At 38.2% G+C, this 27776-nt stretch overlaps 1 protein-coding gene across 5 annotated transcripts in view; it reads left to right on the top strand.

Moving 5' to 3' along the window:
• Positions 1 to 27776, top strand: part of LOC149565332 (MBOAT (membrane bound O-acyl transferase) family protein) — a 221210-nt gene that overhangs the window by 74563 nt on the left and 118871 nt on the right. For all 5 annotated transcript variants that reach the window (XM_089818853.1, XM_089818854.1, XM_089818852.1 and 2 more), the window contains exons 10-11: positions 21102 to 21226; positions 21344 to 21395. In XM_089818853.1, coding sequence (XP_089674979.1) covers positions 21102 to 21226; positions 21344 to 21395 — 177 coding nt within the window. The remainder of the gene's footprint in view (positions 1 to 21101; positions 21227 to 21343; positions 21396 to 27776) is intronic.

The following is a 27776-nucleotide window of genomic DNA, read 5'->3' as shown; positions in this document are numbered from 1 at the left end:
TGTTTGACACAATTCCTATGCAAAGAATTTGTGTTAGTAATGTGTTTTTGGCTCAAGAACTCAGAAATTTCAGATCAGATTCTGCACACCATCTATTTGATGAAATTTCTATGAGACAAAACTGAAAACTTAAGGTCAATATTAGTTAGGGATCTTACATAATCATCTCATTTTAATAACATTAAAGGATTGTAAGTAGTGGTTGTAAGTAACTCTGATTCGGGTTTCTCTAAATTATCTTTGTCATTGCTTTCAAATCAATCTATGCCCTGCCTTGTAACTAAGGGGTCTATAAAAGACTTGACCTTCCCATTTGTAAATCATTTGATCATTGGCACAAGTAGCAGCAGTCGTAAGAGGAGATAAAATTTCTTTGCCAAGAATATGTTGAAGTCAATAAATAATTTTCATTGAAGATATGGTAAATCTTTGTGTTGTTTCTGCATTTTGCATGTTTTCTACTTCTCAAAACTTAGTTAAAGTTCGACAATTTTAATTGAGAAGTATCGTGATATGGTGGATTCCTTGGTTCATAACACTTGTAGTTTGTTGATTGCAAATTCCAGTTTATTGTTAGTTTTATCCCACTTAAGCACCAGCTTGATTATATATGTTCATTTGGATTGTGCTAGTGGGTATTTGGAGGAATGTTTGCAATATGAAAATCCTTCATTACCTTTGGAGATTGCATCAAGTTATGTGTAGTTGTTTTTAATGGAGAAGCAAAACATGCTTTAAAGAATTCTAATATCCAAACATCATCCATTTTTATCATTGTCCTTAGTGTTGAAGTGTAGCTTCAGTAAAAGTGAAGTACACATTATATTAAGTATATGTACCTATGATTACTGCATATACATACTCTCATTGTTCTGTATTATATTTCTCATATACTTGATAAGAGCTAACATATATCTCATAAGGGTTATATATATATATATATAATATTCATATATTATCTTATCGGGCTCTTATCATAAATATAATTGCAAACTGTTGACTGTTATCTAATCGGGCTCTTATTATAAATGTAATTACAAACTACCGAATGCTATTCGGGATTGTGTAGATTGGATGTTTACTAAAGATCATGTCCTACGGGGACATGATGTCTCATATATAATTGATAATGCCTGATGAAGATCAATATCAATAAAAATGGCAACAGTCGTTCTCAGCAGCATTTAAGATATATATGCAGTCAAGGTTATTGTTCAGTTTGATACGTTTATAATTCATACTTAAGATTTTTATTACAAGTATTAGAAAGGTATACACAAACAGATATAATATTACAGACAAATACACATATCAATCTGATATATATACATTCAGAGTTAAGTGAATTATTTTGAAGCAACATAATTATAGACTGTGATATCACATCTTATCTCTATCAGAGATCCTGTACTTTGACACTAAGGAAGTTGCTTAGATTCCTAAAATCTATACCTTTTGTCTTTATTTGCACTGCAAGCCAATTTAATTTAAGTTCTAGGTGCAAGATCATCTGTGTAAGTTGAGGAACATTATTAAGTCCCCTTGTGATTACCAGCAAGATCACATCATATTCTTTGAGTTATATCCAACACAAAGTCGCTAGTTAGCAATTTTAAACCTTGGTGTTGCCTTATTTGATCACACATACTGTTTAACATTTGAAAATTTCTTGTTCAAGAGACTATAGAATACTCAGTATTTTTTTTTTTGTGTTGAGAAGTGTCACAAAACGCTCATCAACAGGGCTGATTGAAATGTAAATAAACAATAATACAAGAAGCAAGAAAAGAAGCATATGCACAAATTATGCAAAGACAAACAATGACGTCGCCTCTTGGCAAGTTGAAAATTTACTGATTTGATTTATGATAATGATGATGACAGCATTGTTTATGATAAGAACAATGGGAGAATTGAGAATGATATATATCCTTACGACAATAATTTGAGTACAGTGTTCAAGAATTGCAGAGAGGCTGGGAAGCAAAATGATTAGATGATTTTGGAGTTTGTGCTAGTTTTGTTGGAAAGATCGGATGGATTAGGATTGTGCGCATTGGATTGCATTCAGATTGTGGGATTTGTGGGAGATTTAGGATAGGTGGGTTGGATGATGTTGCATTTAGGTAATTGATGACAAAGGAAAATTAAGTCTTCAAACAAGGATGATAGGATGGAGGTTTTACTTAGATAAGGTATAGGGGGATTATTGGATGAGGTGTTGGGGATGTTAGGAGTGGTAGGATTATTGTTTTTCTTAATGTTTTGAAGCAAATCACACCATGTTCAATGCTAACTTTCTGCATGCCATATCAAGAATATTTAGACATCATTCCTTGTAAAAACCCACCTGTTTGCATTATGTTATTTAATAATTAATATTCAGAGTGATGCTTATTGTTCCAAATTAATCACCACCTTTTCCTTATAACAAATTGCCACTGTAATTATAGCTGTTTGTTTTAGTCAACATATCATAAACTCTCAATAATCGCTGCTCTTGTACTATCATTAAATTTTTTATGAGTATCTTCTTTTTAATTTGTCTCTCTTGAATATCTTCCTCGATCACTGACTTTCAGTTTCAAATATGAAGCAATTTACAATGAGAATCAGCTTATCCTTCTTTCTTGGGTGATAAGATTGGCTTAGTCGCTTTTTCCATAAACTTAATCGGATTGCCGTTTTAAATGCCCATTTATTGCTTTAAACTGAGCACTTTATCTTGCTTAATCACTGCCACTTTTACAATCATTCCATTCATAGAGAATCTCTTCCTTCAAACTCTAATTGCTACACATTACACATAATCTCATGCTGTTCCTTTATTTGCTGCATATTATAAAATGTAACCTCTTATTAGACTTAATAGTTGTTGCACTTTTAATACTTTAATTGTTGTCTTTCTAACTTTTATCATTCATCATAAAATCCTTCTTAATCATATGTCTTCCAACATGTCTATATCAACCAACCATTTCTTGCATTGTCACCCTTTTCTGTATGTTTGTTCATTACTATCATGATATCCACTTGAGCAGAGAGGATTAAATCACACCCTTAAGATTCATATGTAAGATCATACATTGGATATATGGTAACAGCTGTGCCATCCATCATCATGACATAACAATTTTCATCTTTGACACCAATGACAACATTTGTCTTCTTACCTTCGACAACAATTACAACAATCCAACAAATTGAACAAGCTCACAAAAGATTCCAAATGGATGTTGATTTCTGGTGCTCGTTTATCATAGGCAATGATTTTCCCTCCCAACCATAGATTCTTTGAGGCCACAAATTCGACTAAGGAGAGTTATCAAATCATTGACATCTGGGAAGAAGTCAGATCTGTGTATTGTTTTAGGCCATCTAGAGAAATTGGATCTCTTATTCTCCAACTAGTTTTCATTGATATGCCTCTAATAATCCAATTTGCTTTGATTCCACAGTTGTAGAGACATTTTTTCAGACAAATCCACCTTTTTCAAGTGTGAGGGAGTTTGCAGATCTCCTCAATAACATCAGGGTCCAGGCTGATAATGACCTTACCATCCGCATCCTTAATTGTTTTTGATTTAGGGCTGAAACATCAAGCACCTCCCAAGACGAACTCAGGTTCCAGGGCAGCCATACGAAAAGTGGATACCAGATGAATATTACTTCTTTTAATACACCTCATTTCCTTGTTGGCAGGAGCTTCGATCCTCTACAAGAAATTGGCCATGTCTACATGCCCAATCTCCGTATCTGATACTTGATCCAACGGAGATGAAACAAACGATACAGTTGTGTGAGCGAACTTCTTATCATACTGATATTTCATCTTTCCTTTCGATTTTTATGGTGCAGACATATCTTGTGCTGCAACATGGAAATTCCAAAGAGTAAATACATCGTCTGAAGGGATTGGATCCATTTAGACTTTGATTGGCAAAAGCAGATCTATGAAGGACAAGGTGTTTGAAGTTTTGATTAGATACTCATGGAACACATGTGATGGCTGGAAATGAATTGGAAAACATATGTATTTGGACAAAAAGGGCCAAAATTGGACCTAGAAGGATGGATTGCATGTGGACGAAGATGGACTTTCGTTTATATGGCCAAGAATACAAGTTTGATGCATATGGATGTGTGTGAAATGACAACTTTGTTATTTCAAAAGTGTGACCTTTTACCAAAATCAGTTTCTCTAGAGGTAATCACATGTGGTAAAAATGAATCATCGTTACTTGATATAAACATGTAATTGGGTTCAACGGATGTAATTCTGTGTGTTGGAAAATGGATAAAGTACAGATTGGCATGGAAGGTGAAAGTTGCACATGCATCCTTGGATGGGAATCCTCAGCTTCATTGCAAAAAGAAATCAATACAAGCAACAAACAAACAAGAAAAGCTAAGAACAAAACAAAAACATACCTCTTGCTATTGACTTAACATGATGAACTTCAAGATATCCCTTTACATGCAATTTTGTTTTTGGAGTTTGGAAGGACTTTTACGTTTGCAAATGAGAGGATTTCAAACTTATCTAAAGAAAAAATGCAAAAGATATGGGCTATATTTGAACAAATGGACAAAAATGAGCCAAAGAATGCAATTTTGTAGCAAAACAAGCAAGAAATACAAACAAAGTTGAATTGGAGCAAAATGAGCCAAAAATGGAGGAAGAGAAGTTTAGATGAACAAGTTTTCTCCGAAATCGGGTTCCCCAAGCACAAACACATGTAACAACTAAGAGCCTTTGACAAATTGAAAGTTGCAAACCGTGATTGCCAAGGTCAAACACATGAGGTGTTTTCGCTTGTAGATGCCAAAACATGGTCTTCAATCTCATTTACATGCAAAACATTTTTGGAAAATGCATGTTCTTGGGTGTTTTTTGGAGAAAAACGTGCCCTAGCAATGTAAATGCATGAGGCATTTTTGCATAAAATGGTGAAAAATATCGACTTCTGCAAATACATGCATTCAAATGCCAAATCCTGACCTTCAAATGGAATGCCTTTACATGTTTTTGGAGAAAAATGTGGCCTTTGGCTTCCTTTACATGTGACATTTTGGTATTCTTTGAGAAAAATGTCACTTGAGTGATGTTTATATGCATCCAAGAAGCAAATCACACTCTTGGGATGCATTTACATGTTTTATTTTCTCCTTAAACTCCAAAGTTTCAACACAAAGGCAAAATCGGACCCTTAGAGTGCAAACAAATGTTTAAAATGGGCACGTATTTGTGTTTGAAGTGCAAATTGCATTTTTGAGGAGCCATTACATGTAACACCCAACATGTAAAAGACACTTTTTATGCAAATCTCACTCTAGGAAGGGCATTACATATTTAAAATAAAATGTCTTAAGTCTTTTAGTGCAAATCACACTCTTGGGATGCAAACGCGGCGTTTTGCATATTTTAAAATTTTCTTTTTGTATTTGTCTAAGTCAATCTTTCTCCAACAAAGAGCAAATTGCACTCTAAGAGTGCATTTACATGTTTTAATTTTGACTTGAAGTGCAAATCGCACTCTCCAAGTGCATTTGCATGTGTTGAAAATATGCTTTGACTTTACATCCATTTGGGTTTGCAAGACAATCACACTACAGATGCAATTTCATGAAACATATTTCAACAAGTCATTGTATTGAGCTGCACAGGTTTTACTTAATATTTAGCGCATGTCTAATTGACCATGGAGTAAAAAATCACTTTAAATGGGTCAAATAGAATATTTACACTATATAGTTTACATATTGTATAATTATTTATCTAAAAGAAACATTTTACTTAGATGTTTTAAATAAACATTAAAGTAAACCTCAACATTAAATTAGATATATAGTGCACTATAGTCACTTAATTGAAAAATTTAAAAAACACCTCAACATGAAAATATAACATGAAGTGCACTTTAGTCACTTAAATCACTCAAGTGATAAATCAAAATTCAGAAGTGATAAAGTAATTAAAAAACATAACATAAAGTCATTTTAAGTTATATTTTTCAAAAAATGAAACTCAACATTAGAATATAATATCCATTTGTTAAATATGCGATTGCACTTGGAGAGTCTACTTTTTGGGCACTTAAATGGTCATATCTTTTGACTAATAAGTCCAATTAAGCCCTAAGGTATACCGAATTGAAGGGAAAAGCGAAAGCAAGAGATTGAATGAAACAGAAAGCTTAAAACAAACTAAACAAACACTTGAAAACACAAATAAAGACTTTGAAGACTTCAAAAATCAAGCATCGACTAATAAAACGAAACATGTAAAGGACATGGAAAGATTCACTACACATATTGAGAACAATTGCTTGATAAATGTTGGCCAACTAAATAGTTAATTACCTCAAAGATATGCAAAACTTAGTTGAAAAAGTTTCGTATTATTACCTCCATTTTGTGATGACAAAATGGAGGACAACAATTATATCAGCCCCTTGTTTGGCATCAACTAGAGGGGAAATTGACATAGCTATCAATCTGCAGTATTGTTGTTGTCTTGGGCGGCTGGTTTACACATTGGCATGAGAGGGAAATTGCCTATTTCTTGCTATTTGAATTTCTATGCTTTGTATTAGATTTCCCTTTGCATTGCCTTTACTACCTTCAGACGGTAGTACTGTAGTGACTCACAAATTTGTTCACTTCAGACAGAGCACCAATTATTGGAGAAATGACAAAAAATGCTTAGCTTAGAAACTAGGCGGGGTTACACCATTTTGGTTATAGAAGCCCTTGGTGAGCCCCAAAATATTCATCATTGCAATTCGACCTGTTCTAAAATGCATCTAGCATATAAAATAAAATAAAATACAAACAGGTACAGAAGTTAATGAGGACAGCTTAAGTTCCAACTGTCAATTAAATATGATATGCTGAAGTTTTTTATGAAGGTAGCAAAAAGGAAAAAGAAGAAGAAAATTTTGTTGTGGTACTTTGATTTGCAGAAACACAGAAGGTAGATTTATAGAGATTGGAGGTCGACGTGTAGACACAACAAAGCAAAGATGGCAGGCATTGGTATTATGATATATGTCATATAGGGAATAACCTGCAAAAATAACTGTTATCTACTTGACCTACCAGCTCAAACAGAAAAGCCATACTGCTGAAATGATTTATTATCAAACACTTGATATTTCATGCCTATAAATTACATTTGTTGTTGGTAGATTCTATATTGTAGCCGACGGATAGAATAGTATCTAAACGAGCATGTGACAATTGAGTCACCCCTTCGGGAAAGTATATGTACACCGTGCGGAAGGGACTTTGAATGATCATCATTGTAATGAGGATAATCATATTGTAAGCATTGAAGTGCATATTGCGTATATGAATAAAGTATCTGTTCTGTGTTATATCTTACTATACTACATGCTTTAAGTATCCTTTTACCCTGTACGGTAAACATTTGGCGCCATTGCCAATAGAACTTGGAACGAAAGAAGTATTATGAAGACTAATGCTGAATTTTCTTAACAAGGATAGGAATAAGATAAAAGATAAGGATGAAATACACACATCACAGGAAGTTTTAATTTTAGCACAATAGGCGAAGCGTAGATAGAAGCTTCAGCAGATTGCCGACGGGCACCAAGTGGGTGAAGGAGCACAGATAGAGGGTGTGCATTCACCTAGCAGACAGAGGAGTGTCGAGGAATTGCTAGAAGAGACTCGACAGCAATTGAATTTGGTGAAAGAGACAACGGAGGAGTTCCTTAACTTGTGTACGTTGAGGGTAGAGCATCCGAATAGAAGGGAAGCAACTCGCATGGTTCGAAGTGTCGAAGGAGCACGAGCATGGAGTGAACTCTTCATTCCCGATACACTCGATGAACAGATACAGGGAGAGAATCAAACAACTTCGCTTTAGGAAGATCTTTTCTTACTAGGTAATGCGGTTGTTGGAAGTAGGATGGTTGTCCGAAGCAGCGCGGTTGTGTAGAACAACACGGGTGCTCAGAAAAATGTGGGTAATCAGAATAGCGCAAGTGCTCAGAACAGTGCGGGTACACAACAAATACTACAAAACAAAAGAAAGTAGTAATGGCAGGACCAAAGGAGAAGTTGCCGAAGTTTAATGGTGACAGGACGACAGATCTGATCAGACACTAAGAGACACGTGAAACAATATGGACAACAAATGGTGTAACAGACGAGGATGATTGGGTCTGATAGTTTCCAGCAACCCTACAGGGCATAGCAATTGATTGGTTTGCAGATGCGGATCCTCAGAAGCTAACTACATGGGCAAAGGTTAAGGAGTTTATAGCAGAGTTTCGACTGCTAAGGGACGATAATGAAATTATAGTAGAAATATACAGCACAAAGTAGGGAAAGAACGAAACAGTCCGTGTCTATGCAAGAAGGCTAAAAGAGTTGGTGGGAAAGATGGAGAGCCCACCGGTTGATGGATTAAAGAAACGATGGTTTGTTAAGGGGCTACGGCCGGCTTTGAAGAAGAAAATGAAGATTGTGCCTCTAGCATCGTACACAGATGTGTATAATAGGGTGATGGATTTGGAAAGCGAACAGAAAACAAGCAAGAAGAAGAAGCACAAATCGTTGGATTCAGACGATTCATCGTCCAAAAGTAGTAGCAGTGATGAAGAATCAAGCAAGAAAGTTAGAACGTTACAAAAGGATATGCTACTGATGATGAAAGAATTTAAAAATTTGAAAAAGAATCCTCACTCGGTGAAGGGAGAATTGTGGTGTACGGACTGTAAAGAGGAAGGCCACACAAAGAGCTCATGCCCGAAGAAACAATTTTGTGATATCTGCTAGGTTGCGGGACATTCTATAAAAGAGTGCCCATTTAATATGAAGTCAAAAGGACACCAACAAGTATTACTGACACAGGAAGTTTCCACCAAAACAAACACAAACAACGATGCAACCTCAGGAGGTTATCGCAACAATAACCGACGTGGAAGGGGTGGTAATAATAATAACAATAATAACAATGGAGGCCGGAGCCGAATACAATACGACACGAGTGGACAACCAATAGTACAGTGTTGTGCGTGCAACCTCTGAGGGCACTTCGCCAGAGATTGTACCACAAAGGAGACGTCGCAACTGTTATGCAGATGGTGTGGTCTGGGAGACCACGAAGATTCAAAATGCCCAAAGCAGGGGGTAAATTTGTTAAGCATCGAAGCATGTGATGAGAAGATACTAGCCATTACATGTGACCAAGCAAAGAAGACAAAGTACCTTGATGCAGAGGAAGAAAAGGAGAGGTTGCAACAAGCACGAATAGAGTTGGAAAGACAAATGAAAATAGGAAAGTTACAAGTAAAAGACATTGCCGATACCTCGAAGAGGAACCTAGTTGAACAAAAGATGATAAGGTAGGTAATGCAAATAGAAGTTCCTATAAAATTAAACGACCTTCTTACAATGCCTCAGTTGCGGACGACGATTTTGAATATGACACCACTTTCAAAAGTAACAGAGGAAACAAGAAAGGACGGTAGTGGAACGACTACAACAGACCCAATGCTACTGATACTCACGATGGGAAGGCATTCGACAGTAGTTGAGATGGGTATCCCGGGGACAATACTTACAGACACAATTGTGGACGGAGGGTCAGGCATGAATGTGTTACCAGAGGATATATGAAAAAATTTGGGACAACCTACGTTGTGGCCACTTGCATTCCAATTACTCACGACGGACCAGCACGGAATCAAACTGTTGGGAACTTTGATGGCGTAGCCGGTAACTATTGGAATGCAACCATTTTTATTAGATTTTGTGGTCATTCCATTGAAAAGAAAAGGGTATGACACTATCCTTGGATGGGGCTAGTTGGTGCAAGAAAAAGTAAAACATGACTGGAAATGAAATGCCCTATCCATGGAACTCAGAGGCAAAAGATTTATAATCGACTTTCACACACAGATAGTAGGTGAGGAGGCAGTGTCGTCAGACTCCGAAGGTGAAGGTAAAGGTGACGATGAAGGAAAGAAGAGAATAGAACTGGACGAAGGAGTATTGAGATTAGGAGGGTTGAATGATGATGACCTAGGCTCGATGAACGACCTATTCCACTGGTAGATGGAGGATTACGAGCTCTTTCTGAGCTGTAATATGTTAAGGGTCAACGAAGGTGAGAAAGGAGAGGAAAATGAATGTTCGAAGGAATACAGAGAAGCGAAAGAAGGAAAGGCGGTTACAGTTGAAGCTGAAGGGAAGAACATATAGTACGAATCCAAAAAAAGGAAAGATTCCACTGTATGGTACACAGTGAACAAACCGCGCAGAAAGAAAATGTTATGCCACACCACGGATATAGTAGAAAGGTGCCGGCAACAAGGAAAACACATCGTATGATTTGCACAACAAACAAAGAGGAAGGGCTTAATAAAAACTGTAGTTGTATGGAGTGAAGGTTCTAGAATCAAGAATACAGTTATTGATGACAAAGAGTGGCAAACGACGGAATTCATGGTATTGAGTTTAAGGATCACGATCGAGAACAAACAGGGAGATATGGAGAGTTTGAGGGAGAGATTGTACAACTTGAACAAACTGGATGAGCGACGACTGTAGGCATAGTGGGCCACGTAAGTTATGCAAAATAGGCAAAAGGCATGACATGATAAGCATTTAAAGTTAAATAAATTTCAACTGGGCCAATTAGTGTTGAAGTATAACGGGCGGAACAAAATCAGACTTGGAAAGTTCAAAGTTAAATGGGTCAGATCATACAAGATACAAGAAGTTGGTGATAACGGGGCAATGAAACTATAGACGCTAGATGGAAAGGAAGTGACCGACGCAGTGAATGGGTCGAAGTTGAAAATCTATCATGAAAGAAATAATGTACCCTGATAGACAAACAACTGAGAATAAATAATGAATATTAATGTATATATGTAAATTAAGTGTAAAATGAAATCTTTTTATTTTTATTTTAAGTTGATAGACGTAATAAATAGGAGAATAGTAGTCAAAAGGATCATCTCAGAATCATATGGCCATCAGAATCATCATAGAGAAAGATAACGTTCAATTGAACAAGTATTTCGCAGAGTAGTAAACAAATTGTACGTTGTGTTTTTACAGAAGAAGACATCATACGGCCGTACAAACACAGAAGGCAAATATCATATGGTCTGTACGGAAGTCACTAGAAGGAGTTAAAGCGTACAGACATGGATATTAATAGAGACCATATGGATCATAAAAAGAGAGGTCATTAGGAGTCAAAGTGTATGGAAAAAAAAGGATCTGTGCAGTCTGGCAACCACCATACAATTGTACGGAAGGAGGGGACTGAAGCTCAAACACCGTATAGTGTATGACCCATACAGAGACTAGCAGGCAAACATTACAAAGGTTGTACGACAATCAAAAGTCTTACAAGAGATCAACGTGTGGAGCAACATCGTACGGACCACACGACAACATATGCAAGGGAGGTCATTGTACCATATGGCAGCCATACAAACATGATCATACCGTACACCCATCTAGTGTAGACATTACCATATGGACTTGGAGAATAGGGGATTGAAGTAGGATATACCGTACGACCTGATTGATTGGAGGACAGGAGGTCACCATATGACGATAGGAAAGAGACTAACCGTACGGTGGGAAAAGGAATATAAAGTCGGCTAAGGGGAAAGGGAATATAAGTTGTACTAGCAAGATCAGAGGACAGAGAGAAGAACGTTGCACAAGAAATCATACAAGGAACAAACCAGAATACATAGTATGGATGGGAAGTTGTAGGAAGAGACTTGGAGGTGTATTGTACGACCGTATGGTTAAAAGAAGAGACCGTACGACAAAATTGGAAGGACATTGGCAGCAGAGAACTAAGTTGTACGGTTTGTATGGAAGCAATGACTAGAATAGGAAGACTGTACGGTAGCAAGAGGGCCATACGAAAGCAAGGATATATATATATATATATATATATATATATATATATTGGCAAATTAAGAAAGAACTCAGAGCCATTCCGTATGGTAGGAACTTGGAGAAGGAAGAAGAACTGTACAACCATCAGCAAGCACACATTGGTTTTGTGTACGAGGATTTCAGAAGGAGAAAATATTGCAGCCGTAGATACTTAGGAGAGACAAATTGTAGTCATACAACAGACAAAAATTGAGAAAGAGAGAAGCCGTACAATTTAGGAGGTAAGAGCCGTATGGATCCGTATAGACGCCAAGCTAGGAGAGGGATTTCAAAACAATATTGTACAAAGAGGTAACTGACCTAACCAATTTGTGTTCAACAAAACGACAAATAGGTGACAGTTATGCATTCAACTGACAAGAGAGCCTGGAAAAGGAAATTGGAAGAGGATTCAACAACTGCAACAATGAATAGGAATATGAAGACGTTGCCATCTAGAGTCCTTGTAGTAGGAGGAACAAGTATAGGACCAAGCAAAAAGAAAGCAAAGCAATTGACACAATCGATTGCGACGGATGTTCCCACAACACAAAATGTTGCTTTTGAAGGATTGAATGGAGCAGAATGTTGGAAGTGGTGGTAGGAGATACCTGATAACCATCCAGTAAAAGCCAGCATTCGAAAGGCACAGGTCGAGTGGTTGATACAAATGCCGGTATTCAGTATCAGAGATTATGAAGGGTTTCTACGCATCATGATAGAAACGTATGATAGGTTCTCTCTAACCAGTACATTTGAGTACCTTGGTTGCAACTTGGTGGTATCATTCCAACCGGCTGACTTCACACGGGTATTTGGAATGCCTGGCCATGCTCAGGAGGGAAGGAAAATAGAAAGCAAACCAAAAAAAAGATGAGCCAGGAAGTAAAAATACAGTTGATACAGCTCGTGTGTGGGGATTTGACGCTGATGGAACGAGAAGCCCTCACGGACACATCCAGGGGTAGAGGGTTAAAGAAATCCAACGTGCAGGAAGGTCAGTGGCGCTGTCTAATAGACGTTGTGAAGATTTGCCTCACAAGCTCTAGCCGCGCCTCAGACATTTCATTTCCACATGTAGCGATAATGAACGAGATTCTGCACGGTAGGGTGTATGACTGGGCTACATTATTGGCCGAATGGATGTATAAATTCATGACATTACAGAAAAAGACATTCTACACGCCGCATTATGCCATCGGCCAATTGTTGGAGGCAACAATGCGAATGATTCCCAACGATGCACTGGAGGCCAAACCGGGACCACTCATGCCAGACAAACCCCCGATTATGCAGTGGAGACACCTTGATACAGTTGGCATCAAGACGGTCACATAGAAACAATCGAGACCAGATGGTGGAAATACTGACAGTGGTTAGGAGGAGACTTCTTCGGAGGAAAGTGGGACCGAGGGGGAGGAGGAAGAGGATGAGAAGGTAAAGGTAATCACAGCTACATCGTTGAGATTCCCATGGCCTGCACTTTTAGCTACGACACATTTGGATCTTGTAGGTATTCATGGTATTTTGGGGTTTGGTTAGTTTAGACAGCTAGTAGTGATGATGCCAGCTTCAGTTGTGATTCAACCTACTGTAGAAGCACGAGTGGAGACACGAGCTATTCCTGAGGCACCAACAGAAACACATCCGACACCAACGGAGACAGCTGTTTCGGAGGAGCTTGCTCGTGAGGCTTTACCAGAAGTTGGGGATGAGGTACTTGTATATGATACAGAGATGGACACTAAGGTAGGAGTAATGGAGAGACCAAAAGGCGAGGGTTTGAGGACGCCGGGTGTCCAATTGGACGTAGTGGGTTTAGATGCAGTGGTTACAACGGATATGACATTGTTGGCATCACTTGTGCGAGGCAAAGAGCATAACCCAAAAGTTGAGCACGTACTTGAGTACGCGATTCCACCGTACCCTAGCACCTCGAGTGGCATACTTGCAAACACCTATACGAGAAGTAATTCCAGAGGGAAACCCTTTGTAGGCACAGGTAGAGGAGTCGACACAGGATGAGGGACTACCGCATAACGCTGTTGAGCATATGGTGGAAGTAGTAGAGAGGGCTATGGGTGTGTAGTAGGAACATCCAGTAGTGCCAAAAGCATTGATGAGAGAGACATTCTTCGTTGATATAACAGCTCTAGTGACTCGGGCTCGCCAGGTGGTGGACGGCCTCTACAGAGATTCAGGCTTTGGACTCAATAGTGAAGGAGCTGGAGGGAGTAGTATCCTTCATGAGATTAGGATGCTCGATTGCCTTTACAATCTGTTTCGAGGAATTGGGATGGTTGAATGTGGAGACTATGGAGATGCGACAGGATTGGGCCACGACGAGAGGCCCTGGTATGGAGAGCCGGGTAGAGGCTTTGACTCACGAGATAGTGGAGATACACAGGGAGGCATATTACACAGGGAGGCATATTACACCCTTCGAAGGAGTTAGGCAGATCAGGTAGCAGCTGAGAGGGCTCGGGAGGAGTCAGCTACTAGGCTAGCCACGGAGAGGGTAGCTTGGGAATCTAAGAGGGTAGCTTGGGAATCAAAGGGAAGCCTTGTTAAACAGACCGAGTTAGCTACAGAAAGTGGTAGCGGAGAAGGAAAAGATAGCAGCAGAGGAGAGAGTAGCAGATGAGAAATAGAAAGAGCTGAGAGAGATTGTTGGGATGATGCAGTCAGCTTTAGAGCTTCAGATGGAGGCAGAAGCAGAATTGAAAGTTTGAAAGGAGCAAGTCTACAAGCTATGGGCGGAGCTGAACGAACTGAGGACACAGACGGCCACTACGCCAGGGACACAACCCTCTGCTTAGTATCTATACATTAATGTAATTAGTTGTTTAGTTTTGAGTTTTGTTGTAATGTAGTTCGGAGATGACTTTACTTTTTGGGTGAGATGATGTTGTTGGTAGATTCTATATTGTAGCCGATATGTAGAATAATATCCGAACTGGCGTGTGACGATTGAGTCACCCCTTCGGGAAAGTATATGTACATCGTTTGGAAGGGACTTTGAATCATCATCATTTTAATGAGCATAATCAGATTGTAAGCATTGAAGTGCATATTGTGTATATGAATAAAGTGTTATATCTTACTATACTACATGCTTTAAGTATCCTTTTACCCTGTACGATAAACATTTTATGATGAAAAACATCACAAAGAGCAAATGTAAAACAAGTACCATAAACTTTTTCTGAAAATGTAATATTATTCATTTAATGTTCATAATGTTCCACATAGGCCATGAAACTGACCAGTAAAGAAAAATAAATCAAAACCTGATTTTGCATATAAATACAAATGCAGAAAGAAAGAACATGAAAGCAAAGGGGTTCATAGGTGCCAACCATTGCTTGATAAAAATACAAATACAGAAAGAAAGAACATGAAAGCAAAGGGGTTCATAGGTGCCAGCCATTGCCTGGAATGACTGCCCTGTTGCTGGTTGTCCACGCGCTTGCTTCTACTATCCTGCCTTTCCATGCTCTCGCTCCAAGTCCTGCAAGTGCAAAAAAATGAGTTTAGATCGAAACGATCTACGCAATGGCCAACAAACTCACCCTCTTGCCCCGCATATGCATTTACATCTAAAATCCTAAGATCCTGATTTATTTTTCTAACATGTTTGTTTCCTGTATAGCATCCAATGTCTTATAAGCACGTGGATATAATGTAGGCTCCCACAAGGGTTTTTGAGCCCGGCGTGCTTATAAGAGGAAGGATCATTGGAGCTGATCAAAAGTGCAATAAGAATATCAAAGGGATGTATTCATTTATGAAACAGAAACCTTTTATTCTTAAAACAAAGAGGGCTACTGCAAGTTTATATCAGTGAGGAAAAAGATGTAGTATCTTCTAACTGTTTAAGGGACAGATTTACATTAATTTTGAAACCTTACAGTTAGCTACAATGTCTCTTTGCCAAACAGTTACAAAGTCCATTCTAAGTAAAATCAGCTTGAAAATGAGAGTACATCATAGGGAATTAATGAAAAGCAGTATGTCCTTTAAAGCTACCAGTATATAAGCATCTCAAGAAAACAAAGGGATCGGATTTTATAAGATTTCTTCTATCATACTCCTATGCAAGTGCAGAAAAGCCACAGTATAATCTAATGACACTATGATGATCAGCTGCTGTGATCAATTCCAACAAAGTGCTAATTGAAATGATATAACCCAAATGTTAAAATCAATACATTGATGCTTGTAAGTGCCAAAGAGGGGTTGCAGCAGTCATGTCATTTAGAACTGCTAGCACATAATTATGAAACAAGTAATAAGACTGGAGTATTTCAGAATTTGCAGAATCAGATGAAATTTTGGATGTCAATGCATTGGAAGTATCTAACTTGTCACAGTAGGTAACAAATGCAAGGAGCATTCAACAACAAAAGTATCAAGATTCTTAAATATTGCAAATGATGCATAAAATCAGCTCCTCCAGCAGAAGAGATACAATTATGATTTCAAATGAACAAAAGCAATGGAAATCAAACTGAAAACTAAAATGGATGCTCTAATTTGTTTTATTCATAATGCAATGCTAAATCTCAAGAGAACCTTTGATATATAGACTGAAGTCAATGACAAGAAGCTGAAGAGTGGCCATTGAAAGTGCAAGAAAACATGACTATGTTTAGCTGAAGCAAATAAACTCAATTGTGTGGAGAAAATGCAAACCCTACAACCACAGCCATTATATAACGGAGTTTGACCCAAATCTGGGTAAATTCTTGTTCTAAGCTCAAAGGTGAATTCTACAACTGTATGTCGCCTTTTCACAAGCAAAAAACAGAGAGGAATAGTTTCCAAAATATCTTGCACCTTAGTAAGAAAGATGCAGCTGTCTAATATGAAGGGTTTCAAACTATGGGAGAAGAAGCAAAGTACAGTGGATATTCAAAGCGGCCTTTCAGATATCAGCAGTGAACAGAATGAGTTTCTGTTAAATATACAACAAAGGATGGTCACTAGCAGCATAAAATTGAAATCATAACTTTGACTTAGAGTTTAAAAGTAAGAGATGCTCAGTATGGCAAGACCCTTTTTGGGGGTTTCAAAAATAAAATCTATGAGTGAACAGGGTGATGAAAATTAACCCACGAGAACAATGAAAAGCTACAACAGTGGTCATAGATGCTTTCAGAATGGAACAAGGAATAACCAACAAGTCATCTTCAAATGGAAGTGAAAGGAAAATTTATAAACACTTAAAATTTTTGCTATACCCCATTCGAGTAAATGCAACCCAAAATGGTGTTTTTGGCAAAACCCTTCATAAACAGAGGAGATCTTATTTTTTACAGAAAATGCAGAGATCCTAAGACAAAATACTCAGTTCGGGTTACCATATCAAAAGAGTAAAGAAGAAAGAATGTCCAATTTCTGCCAAGGAATCACAACTTTACCTTTTCGAAAGAAACTTTCAGCAGGATTCCCTTTAAACCAAAAAATCTTCTAAGGACAGGGAATATGGGCAGAAAAGCAAAAGCTCCAAGTTTGAAGTTTATACCCGAGCAAGGAAATATGCCAGATTTTAGTAAAGACAAAGGGAAAATCATGTGTTATAGTCAAATTTGTTAGAAATGAGTAAAAGAAACCAATGAAATGTATAAAGATTACAGATACGCCATAAAATCTAACCTTCACGTGAGTATGCAAAGAAGTGCTGTAGAAATCGATGAGGAAAAGACTGGTCTGAGTCCTATCAATGGCAGCCAAAGTCAAGGACATTTCATTCTAAAAGACCCAAGTCGAGTTCCAGTCTTCCCACAAAAAGACAAATATGAGAAATATGATCAAGAGGCGGGCATTATGTAGATGGAGCAGAAGAAGTGATTAAAAGTAATAGAGATCCCCAGTAATGGTGTCCTCAAGAATGCTTCAGAATCTCACAAAACAACGTGAGAAATAAGTTGAACAAACTTAGTTATGTCCATCAATGGTAGCCTTAACCCAAAGCGACTCCAGATCAGGCCATAAAATGCAGCAAATGGAGGAGACCGGGCATCCAAACCCTGGAGTCGTTTTCTTCATGTATTTTCTAGAAAGTTGGACTATACTAAATGAACAAGTCTAGGGTTGTAACGTGCAGTTCACTTTCATAAATCCCTTTGCATATAATTTGAAGTCCGGTGCATTTTTATGAGATTATATTTTTTCATTTCCAAATGTGTCGTGAGGGATGTGGTGAATGTTTTTGAACCTAAGTGTTATTTCTAACACTTTCTTTTGCATAAGTATACTTTGTAAAACAAAATATTAAGTGATGCAATTATAAGTCATTTAATATTTTTGTTATTCTGGTTGCAAATAAAGAGAAACTTGGTTTTATTCCTTGATATGTTTAGAAATAACATGTGTCGTGTGTTGACCAAACAGCTGAATCAGTTTGGGAACATGCAGAGAGAATATAGGAGCTTAAAGGTCGAATTTGACCTTTTCTTGCCAGTTAAGAAGTCTTTATGGTCAGTTTGAGCCTTTTGAGGACAGATAACGATGAGTCATAGGTCTCATTATGACTTAGTGGGCTTGAGGGATTGGTTTGACTTTATTTTGGAAGTTCCTAAGTCCTCTTTTGGTGGCCATTTTCTGGCATCCGACCCATGGGGTTGTTTGATGTGTACCTAGTGAGTTTTCACTGAGGTTTGTCTTCAGTTCTGATTAGTGATTTGGAGAGACTTAGTGATTATCATCTATCCTTGGTCTTTTTGGCATCATTTTTTCTATAACTCATTTTCATTGGAAGATTGAATATGTTTTGCAGGTCTTATCTTATTTGCAAAGTTTTCCATCCTATTTGTTATTGCAATTCAGTTTGTCACGTGATTGATAAGGCAAATATAAAGTGTTGTAGAACATTTTGTTTTATAGCTTCTGTCTCACACATCCTCATCTTTCTGCAAGTGGCTTTCTTGTGCAGGTTGTTAGCTGTGTCATACAGGTGTTCAAGTACTAATTTGTGAAAGTTACCTTTCATTGTTAGTGTTTATATCATTCTGGCCAGTTAATGAAATATTTATGCATTGGGTTCCATAATAGGTTGTGATTTTCTTTTCTCTTCGCATTTGAGATTAAGTATCATTCATAACTGTTCATCTTTGTTAAGGTTGATATCTCTCTAGTTTAGGTGCAGTACAATCCTTACATTTTTGATGTGATTTCCAGTTATTTGTATCTCAGTTGAGTTTTTCTCTCTCCCATTTCCTGGAAAGTTCAGTAGTTTAAAGTGTGAGCAAGTTAGGAGCCGGTTTTATCCGGAGATTCACTCCATTTTTAGGTCACCCATAGCTTAGGAGTTATTCCATTGTTATCCTGAAATGTCAAGTAATTGTTGAATTTGGCAAGGGTGCAATTTCAGGTGATAACAGTAACAACAATAGAGGGAAACATGTATACACAGTATTATTCAAAAAGCAAAAGTCGTATGACCCTTGACCACATTGTGATTCATTGTTGTGAAGCCATTTGATCTAATCTGTATGAACATAATTGCAGAATCTGGGAGGTTTGCAGAGCCAACAATAATGCCTAAATTTTTTGAATTCTTGGCATAAATTTGTTGAACTTGCTAGCATAGCATGTTTCAAGTACCCGCACTGCTTTTCAGTTCTGATATGTTTCAAGTGACAGGATTACTTTTTAATTATTATTGGAATCTCAATACTAAATGTTCACTGTGAAAGTACATTTCTGGCCATTTATTTGAGTCATGATAATCCCCACAAAGCTGCAGACTAGAATAAGCTAAGCAGTGCCAAAGGTGATCCTGAAATTCAGACTTAATATTTGCACCATCTCAAGTTGCGCTTCTTTTAATACAAGAAGAATGGTTATAGAAATATCATAATGAATTCCATCATTTTTAAGGTATTTAATTTTTATATGTTGTCATGAATGTGCTTGAGTGAAATATTTAGGTAAGTTCATAATCACCGTTTCTTAAATTGTCAATTTATTCCTTGTTTCTTTATGTACAGCTTTCCGGCGTCACAAAGTGGAATACTATTTTCACTTGTCAGGCTATTGAAGAGAATTGTAAAATATTACTGGAAACTCTTACTTATATTTATAGTATCATAAAATCCATGCCTAGGATGTCTATAATATCCTGAACGCTCCTTAGAGTTGAGGCATTAAAGATTTGCATAATGGTTGCACGAGTCTAACAAAATTTTGGGCTATAGAAATGCTTATTTTGAGGTTGATTGACATGGTATGATGCCAAAATTCTGTCTGGCTGTCGTGGCACCATGTAGTCCAGCCTTTTTGATATCCGAATCGTAATTCCATATGCTAGATGAATAGCATAAAATTTGACATTGCTTCACAAGCCTTTTCTTGGATAAAATGGGACTTTTGAGCTAAACACCTGACAAAAGGCAGCTTGAATTGTTTAATAAGGGGGGATTCGTAATACCACTTTCTGTAAGTAGACTGGAGTCAATATGAAAAGAAGAGAAACATGATCAGGATCCTGCTTAAATAAGGTGATTTAGTCTATTTGTGCAATTCACGTACCAGGTTCTAATTGAACTATCTGAAACTTAATTGCCTCAATTTGTCCTGTGTCACATTACATGTCTGATCAGTCATGTGGTGCTGACTAACACCAACTTCTTTTAACTTGGCATGATAATCAGTTTTCTGCTTGTTAAGGTATAAGCCCAATTTCTGCCAGAGAATGGAAATCCAGTGTGTGACTTGGGCATTTGAACTACTTTTACTATACATTTTAATTGAATTGCTAAACTACCATATAAAACAAACAAACAATTGGGCTCTGATGGATTCCTACTATGTCATTTTATTGTTGCCATAATTTCAAGAATGTAGTGTATTTTATGGGCTTTGAAAGATTGTTGACTGTTGTCTAGGTTTAACTGAAATCTGGATTCTAGAAAATATTTATCCTATCTAAAAAGCATATATTCATGGCTTCTGTTTCTTGTCCTCTACATAATTTGTTTTTGGGAGTGTCATTTTTTTTTGGTCAAATTGGTTGATCACTATTCCTAACTACTGACATGTGCAAAGTCTATAATATAGGCAGAGCTTTAAAGGTATTGAAGTTTCTAACTACTCTTTGGCTTGCTTTTTTTCTGTGTGCATGTGTGGATGCTCTATCGCATTGGGATTTAAAGTTAGATTCACCACAGAAAACTCAAAGCAATATCAAAATCTTTGGCTATGGATGTCGCTGGATTTTTTGTTTCTGTTTGATTGAGTTAATGACTCATTTTTGCTACTACAACTCTCTAGCTATCAGGTAAGTAATTTTGTTCCGAAGTTGAGCTTAATTTTAGAAAGAACTGTTCACTTATAAACTTTTGATTCAGTGTTTAAATGCTAACGTAAAGTTCTATTTGATCCTGGGTTTGTACAGTGGTGTCTGGCAGCTATTCACTCCATGGGAAGTCTTCATTGTAGGATACGGGGTATGGTATAACTACCTTTTGATTGTAATAGACAATTAGTGTTTCTATAAAACTAAGAGTCACATTAGCAGTGATTTTTATGAACTGGTAAAAGGTATGTCACACAAGGCAGTGATACTCATATTCCTAAATTGTGTTTGCAAATTCACAATTGTGATTCCAGTTTGAACAATCTCTTATTATCAGCATTATATTACTCCATGCACGTCAATATTCATTGAGGTGAAAGATCCTTGATGGATCTCTTCTGCTAATCTGCTGTAAATTTATATTTTTAAATTTGTTTTCCCTGTTTATTAAAATTTTCTTGCAGAGCCAGATAGAAGTTGCAGAAGGGTTTGATAGTTTTGTATTTTTGATGATTTTCAATAAGTAATAACAGAAGTACAATAGCATGAACCAGTTCTGAAAATGTATTCCAAATATATTTAAAACAAAGTCGCTTCAAGCAAATTTTCCTAAATATACGCCTAATAAGTAACCGGATGAAGATTTATAATCATATCCAGATGAATACAACCAGGTACAAAGCCAACCTGAAGGCGTGAATGAGAAATATGAGCCCAGAAAGAAGTTACGGCCAGATTCCAGCTCTTCAAGTGCTGCACGTGGGAGAGAATATGGCTGCCAGGCGCGGCCGTACAGCTGCAAAGTGCCCACATGTGAATAAAATGTCCAAACCCCAGCTAAAACTCTAACTCAATACTGCGTTCCCCTAAAGAAACAATGCACAATCTCCAAGATGCTTCTGACTGCTAAGAATCCAAACCACTGTTTTGGGGGCTATGTCCCAAACAAGCAAAGCAAGAGGGTTTGGCGTCCCAAATGCTGAAAGCTCAATCAGAGCCCAAAACCCAAATCCAAAATGTAATATGTCAATAATGAATTAGAACTTTCTTTTTACCTCCTTATAACCCACCATACTTAGCTCGAACCCTAAAAATGTCTCCATGTGGCGTTGGGTTATAAAATAATATATTTCTCATTTTTAAAGTGGTCAAGTATCCAGAAATTGACCTTTTTCCCAATAGAAAGAAATCCGTTCACCGAAATGCTCTGAGTCAAAAGATAAATATTTAGAAAAGTTCAAGACCTTTCCAACGAGCTATTACACCAAGGGATACTCATCCAGATGAGGCCAAAAAACCCCTTATTACTCCAAAATGGCTATAATTTAGTTTTATTTAAATTATTAAAATGCTAACTTAGGAGAATATTTAAATATATTAAAATATTTTCCAAATAGTGAACTGATAGCCCAAAACACCTCTACAAGGTGAAACTGATCTTCTCACCTCCTGTGACTGATGCCGGATAATCTGAAATAACTGACAGTCTCATCCCTCAAAAATAGGGATACTCCTAAAAAATAGGATTGTCTTTGAATCTCCCGAAACTGAAACCATAGAATGATCTCAGAGAGACTCAAGAATGTAATCCATCTCTACCTCCTAAAATGTAGGAAACTCCTACAATTAAGGAACTGCTCTCAACTGCTCTCCTACCGTTTGAAACTCTAGATCCGAACACTGTGTACCCTGACTGAGTCCCTAAACACCACTGCCAACCTACAAGACTCTAATGATAGGCCAACTCTATTGTCTCTAATGTCCACTCTAGAAAGGGGACATGACAATCCTCCCTTCCCGGTGATTGCTTGTCCATAAGCAATGAACAAACTCCTATTGCGCCACTCTGATATACACTCCTGGGTGTGTGAAATGAAGCAACACATCAAGGATTGCCTAATCAAATGCACTGTATAGGATAATATCAGGATCCCACATTGGATGAGAGTGTTCCCACAACCAAGGTGGTAACATACTGGAATCCCTGTGAGACAAGGTGTCAAACAAAACAACACCCGGAGTCCAACACCATCTGAACCAACACCCATCCATTGAGTATAAACAAGGATAACTGGAAACCTCTATCATGCCATATCTCTCCGCAACCACTGTGATACCACCACGAAAGCAATAATCGTCCAAAGCATCATGTCTGCTAATACCCACATCATCCTGTAACCATGATCCCGGATAAAGTCTCTGTGATATAGATGTGATAGCCCATGTCAGAAACTGCTTGACATAATTTTGGATTGTTTGCTGGTCCCACCAACCAATCCTCCCAAACTGCTGAGTCAAGTGCCTACAGTCAATAACTCTATCCTCTGAAGATGGGAGCGCACTATCACAACACGGATAGTATAAGTCCTGCTTCAATATCCCCATAGCCTTATGAAGAGCATGGAAATCTGCCATGGAAAATCTTCCACTATCCTGCTCATTAGTGATAAGAGCACTCCAACTGAGTGTAGATAACATCTGTCGAGCGAAATCAAAGTGCTCAACCACTATGTCTACCCTCGTGTCATCAACCCTGAGTTGTCTAATCAAGCGATGAGGAGTCTGAAAATGATAGTTCTTAGGCATGTCTACTACCACTGAATTTGCGCTATGGTAGAATACTATGTTGGAGTCATGTACATCGCTGTAAGGAGTATCCAGTATGCATTCACTAATGCATGTATCCTCATTTATAGTACTGCAACTTTGTACCTCTAAGACCACCTCCTTTGTCAATGATGAAACTGCTGTCACCACACTATGCTCACTCTCATCAGCTCCCCATGTGTCTGCACATACAACCGAATCATGATCTTGGGATTCAGTGTCACTATGAGTACACACTACTCTGATTTCTAGGGTATGGTCTAAGAAATTAGACTCATCATGACATGAAGTCTCATCACCCAATGCCTCTGAAATACCTCTGTCTGGATTACTCTCTTGTGCAAACTCACCAAAATAATCCTAACCCTCTGTATTACTTGTTGCTCCATCCAAATCAATGCTGGCCTCTTCTTCTGTTGGAAGAAATAAAGATTTAATGGATGATTCCCTTTGTTTCCTTGCATCATCTATCTGATTATGGCATTCTTTGACTGTTTGGAGACATTGTCTTGCTTGGGCAGCAAGTATCTTTGCTTGCATAGCTCTATCTAACCAATATTTATTTAACCTTTGACAATGTTTTATATCATCTACCCCAAAGTACACAAAATCAGGCTTATGATGACTTGTACCATTCCCATCATCACGTCCCATGCTTGCACCACGTGTACCCTCAAATATAGAATACAAATCATTGTTCTCTTCTTGACCAAAGGATGCCACATCTTGAGGTAACGAAGTTGTGTCACTACTGTTGCAAATTTTAGAATAGGCCTCACACCTTGCTGTCACATTTCCAACATCTCTAATGGTTTGTCCCCTGATTGTAATCTCTTCCAATTTGTGACCAATGACTTCTTTATTATCATTTAATATTTCTTTCTCTTTTTTCTGTTGAAAGGAGCTTGTAGATACCCAGTTATCATCTGCTTCAGGTACACCCATAAATTCTGTAAAGGAAAGGAGGTTGCGTATCTCCTTAGGAAGAGAACAATACTGATGGTAGCTGCTCATAATTGCAACATTGAATGTCTTGGCAAGAGGCATCTTACTTGTGCTTGTTAACGAAGATGAAACCATAGAGCGCCCATTTTTATTTCTAGCCATTGTAGGTTCCTGGTCTATTCCAAACCCTTGCCAAAATGAATTATCAAAACTTTTTAGCCAACACTTAGATGTCAAAATGAATTATCAAAATTTTTTAACCAGTACCCAGATGCTGAAATGAATTATCAAGACTTTTGCTGAAATCTGTTGTGACAATTTCTCACAAACCCTACAGGCTGGCAGGATGTAAGCTTTGATACCATTGAAAGATCCTTGATGGATCTCTTTTGCTAATCTGCTGTAAATTTATATTTTTAAATTTGTTTTCCCTGTTTATTAAAATTTTCTTGCAGAGCTAGACAGAAGTTGTAGAAGGGTTTGATTGTTTTGTATTTTTGATGATTTTCAATAAGTAATAACAGAAGTACAATAAGATGAACCAGTTTTGAAAATGTATTCCAAATATATTTAAAACAAAGTCGCTTCAAGCAAATTTTCCTGAATATATGCCTAATAAGTAATCGGATGAAGATTTATAATCATATCCATGTCCGCGGGTAGACTTTGCGGGAGATTGCCCCGCGGGTAGACCTCCGCAGGAGATTATCCGGCGGCCATTCTCCTGTCCGTGGAAGCAGTCCGCGGAGTTGTAAAACAAAATTCGCTCCCTTTTTTCCTACTCTCCTCCATTATATCTACTGCGAGTTTTATATGTTCTTCCGTGCGGGCGTTACACTATCTGCGGGATGGTGTTTCGATTCCACTGCAGGTCTTGATAATGCATGAAATGGATTAATGCGGGTTGCAGGGAGGAATTTCGAAGGATTAGATTGTTTGATCGTTTTCACTGTTGGAGGAATTGCTTGAGTTTCTCATTTGTTTTGGTCGGATTCAAGATTCCTCCTATGTTTATTTGCTTGTCAGAGGTCGGAGGTCCGTGGGAAAGGTTTGCTTGGTTACGGCATAATTTTGTTGGCCTCTTTCGCGGGGTAACGGGCAGAGGAAACTCCAAAAAAAAAACGATGACAGAATCAAGTTGTTCGGAATGAGTAGCAGATGATGCCAAAGAGGAGGGGAAGCATCAGTGGTTGCTAGAAAGAGTGTAGAATCGGCAGAAAATGACAGAAATGGTGTGTTTTGTGCATTTCTGTGTAGGTTGCGAAGTGCTAATTTGGTCTTGGCGGTGAGGGGCACTGCCCCTTGACCCTACCCTATGCGCACCTGGGGCGCTACCCCAGGACCCCGCGGGGGCGTTGCCCTTCGACACCGTCGAGGGCGTTGCCCCCCAACCCCGTCGGGGGCGTTGCCCCCTGGACCCCCAGTCATTGCAGATATCAGTCGTGGGAGTCTAACCAGTTGAGAAGAGTTGAAGTTGTTGTAGGCATGGACTGTCTGTGTACCAGAGGCACTGGGAGTAGGTGTTGGCCGGGAGGCTGTCTTGGTGGATGCGTAGAGAGCTCGGGAGGAGCTAATCATCCAGTTGGAGGCAGTGCAACGACACTTGGCTCAGGGTACCGAGGAATTGAAAACAGAGAAAAGCAACACAGGTGGCTATCAAGGTTAGCTTCATTGAGGAGGCTGAGTGTTATGTTAGCAGAGGCTACAGGCACGGGACGAAGTGACAGTGATGTGTTAGAAGCAGATTTATCTTGTTGTAATTAATTTGTTAATGTATTTTGTTTGTTAATTTGTCTCAGATATTTTGTTAGTCGTCAGGAGACGACTTTTCTTTTTGGGGGGGATGGTGTCAGCGGACTGGATGGTCCCGGCGATGTTTCTGTAGTTGACAGAATGATGTCGTCGGTGTTTTGTATTTTGTAGCCGATGGGTAAATAGTTTGTAGCGGACATAATGTTTGTGGCCGACGGACTCCTTCGGGAAGGTTCGGTGGATAGTATTTATATCCCGTCTGGGATCGTTGTAAATTATCATCTTCTATCTTATCTTATGAAGCATAATGTATGTCTGGCATATGCGAATATAATTCTGCTATTCTGTTCCATTGTCCGTATGTGTTGATTTCTTTACCAGTAAGATAAGATAGAAGATGATAATTTACAACGATCCTAGAGGGGATATAAATACTATTCCTTGAACCTTTCCGAAGGAGTTCGTCGGCCACAAACATTATGTCCGCTACAAACTATTTACCCGTTGGCTACAAAATACAAAACACCGATGACATCATTTCGTCGGCTACAGAAACATCACTGGAACCATCCAGTCGGCTGACAATCCAAGTGAATACAACCAAGTACAAAGCCAACCTGAAGGCGTGAATGAGAAATATGAGCCCAGAAAGAAGTTACGGCTAGATTCGAGCTCTTCAAGTGTTGCATGTGGGAGAGAATATGGCTGCTAGGCACAGCTGTACAGCTGCAAAGTGCCCACACGTGGATAAAATGTCCAAACCCTAGCTAAAACTCTGACTCAATACTGCGTTCCCCTGAAGAAACAATGCAAAATCTCCAAGATGCTTCTGACTGCTAAGAATCCAAACCACTGTTTTGGGGGCTATGTCCCAAACAAGCAAAGCAAGAGGGTTTGGCATCCCAAATGCTGAAAGCTCAATCAGAGCCCAAAACCCAAATCCAAAATGTAATATGTCAATAATGAATTAGAACTTTCTCTTTACCTCCTTATAACCCATCATACTTAGCTCGAACCCTAAAAATGTCTCCATGTGGCGTTGGGTTATAAAATAATATATTTCTCATTTTTAAAGTGGTCAAGTATCCAGAAATTGACCTTTTTCCCAATAGAAAGAAATTTGTTCACCAAAATGCTCTGAGTCAAAAGAGAAATATTTAGAAAAGTTCAAGACCTTTCCAACGAGCTATTACACCAAGGGATACTCATCCAGATGAGGCCAAAAAAC

Source organism: Cupressus sempervirens, chromosome 3, assembly GCF_028749045.1.
Source record: "Cupressus sempervirens isolate cs-2001-9-10 chromosome 3, ASM2874904v1, whole genome shotgun sequence".
Taxonomy (NCBI): Eukaryota; Viridiplantae; Streptophyta; class Pinopsida; order Cupressales; family Cupressaceae; genus Cupressus; species Cupressus sempervirens.
This window is presented reverse-complemented; position numbering and strand designations above follow the sequence as displayed.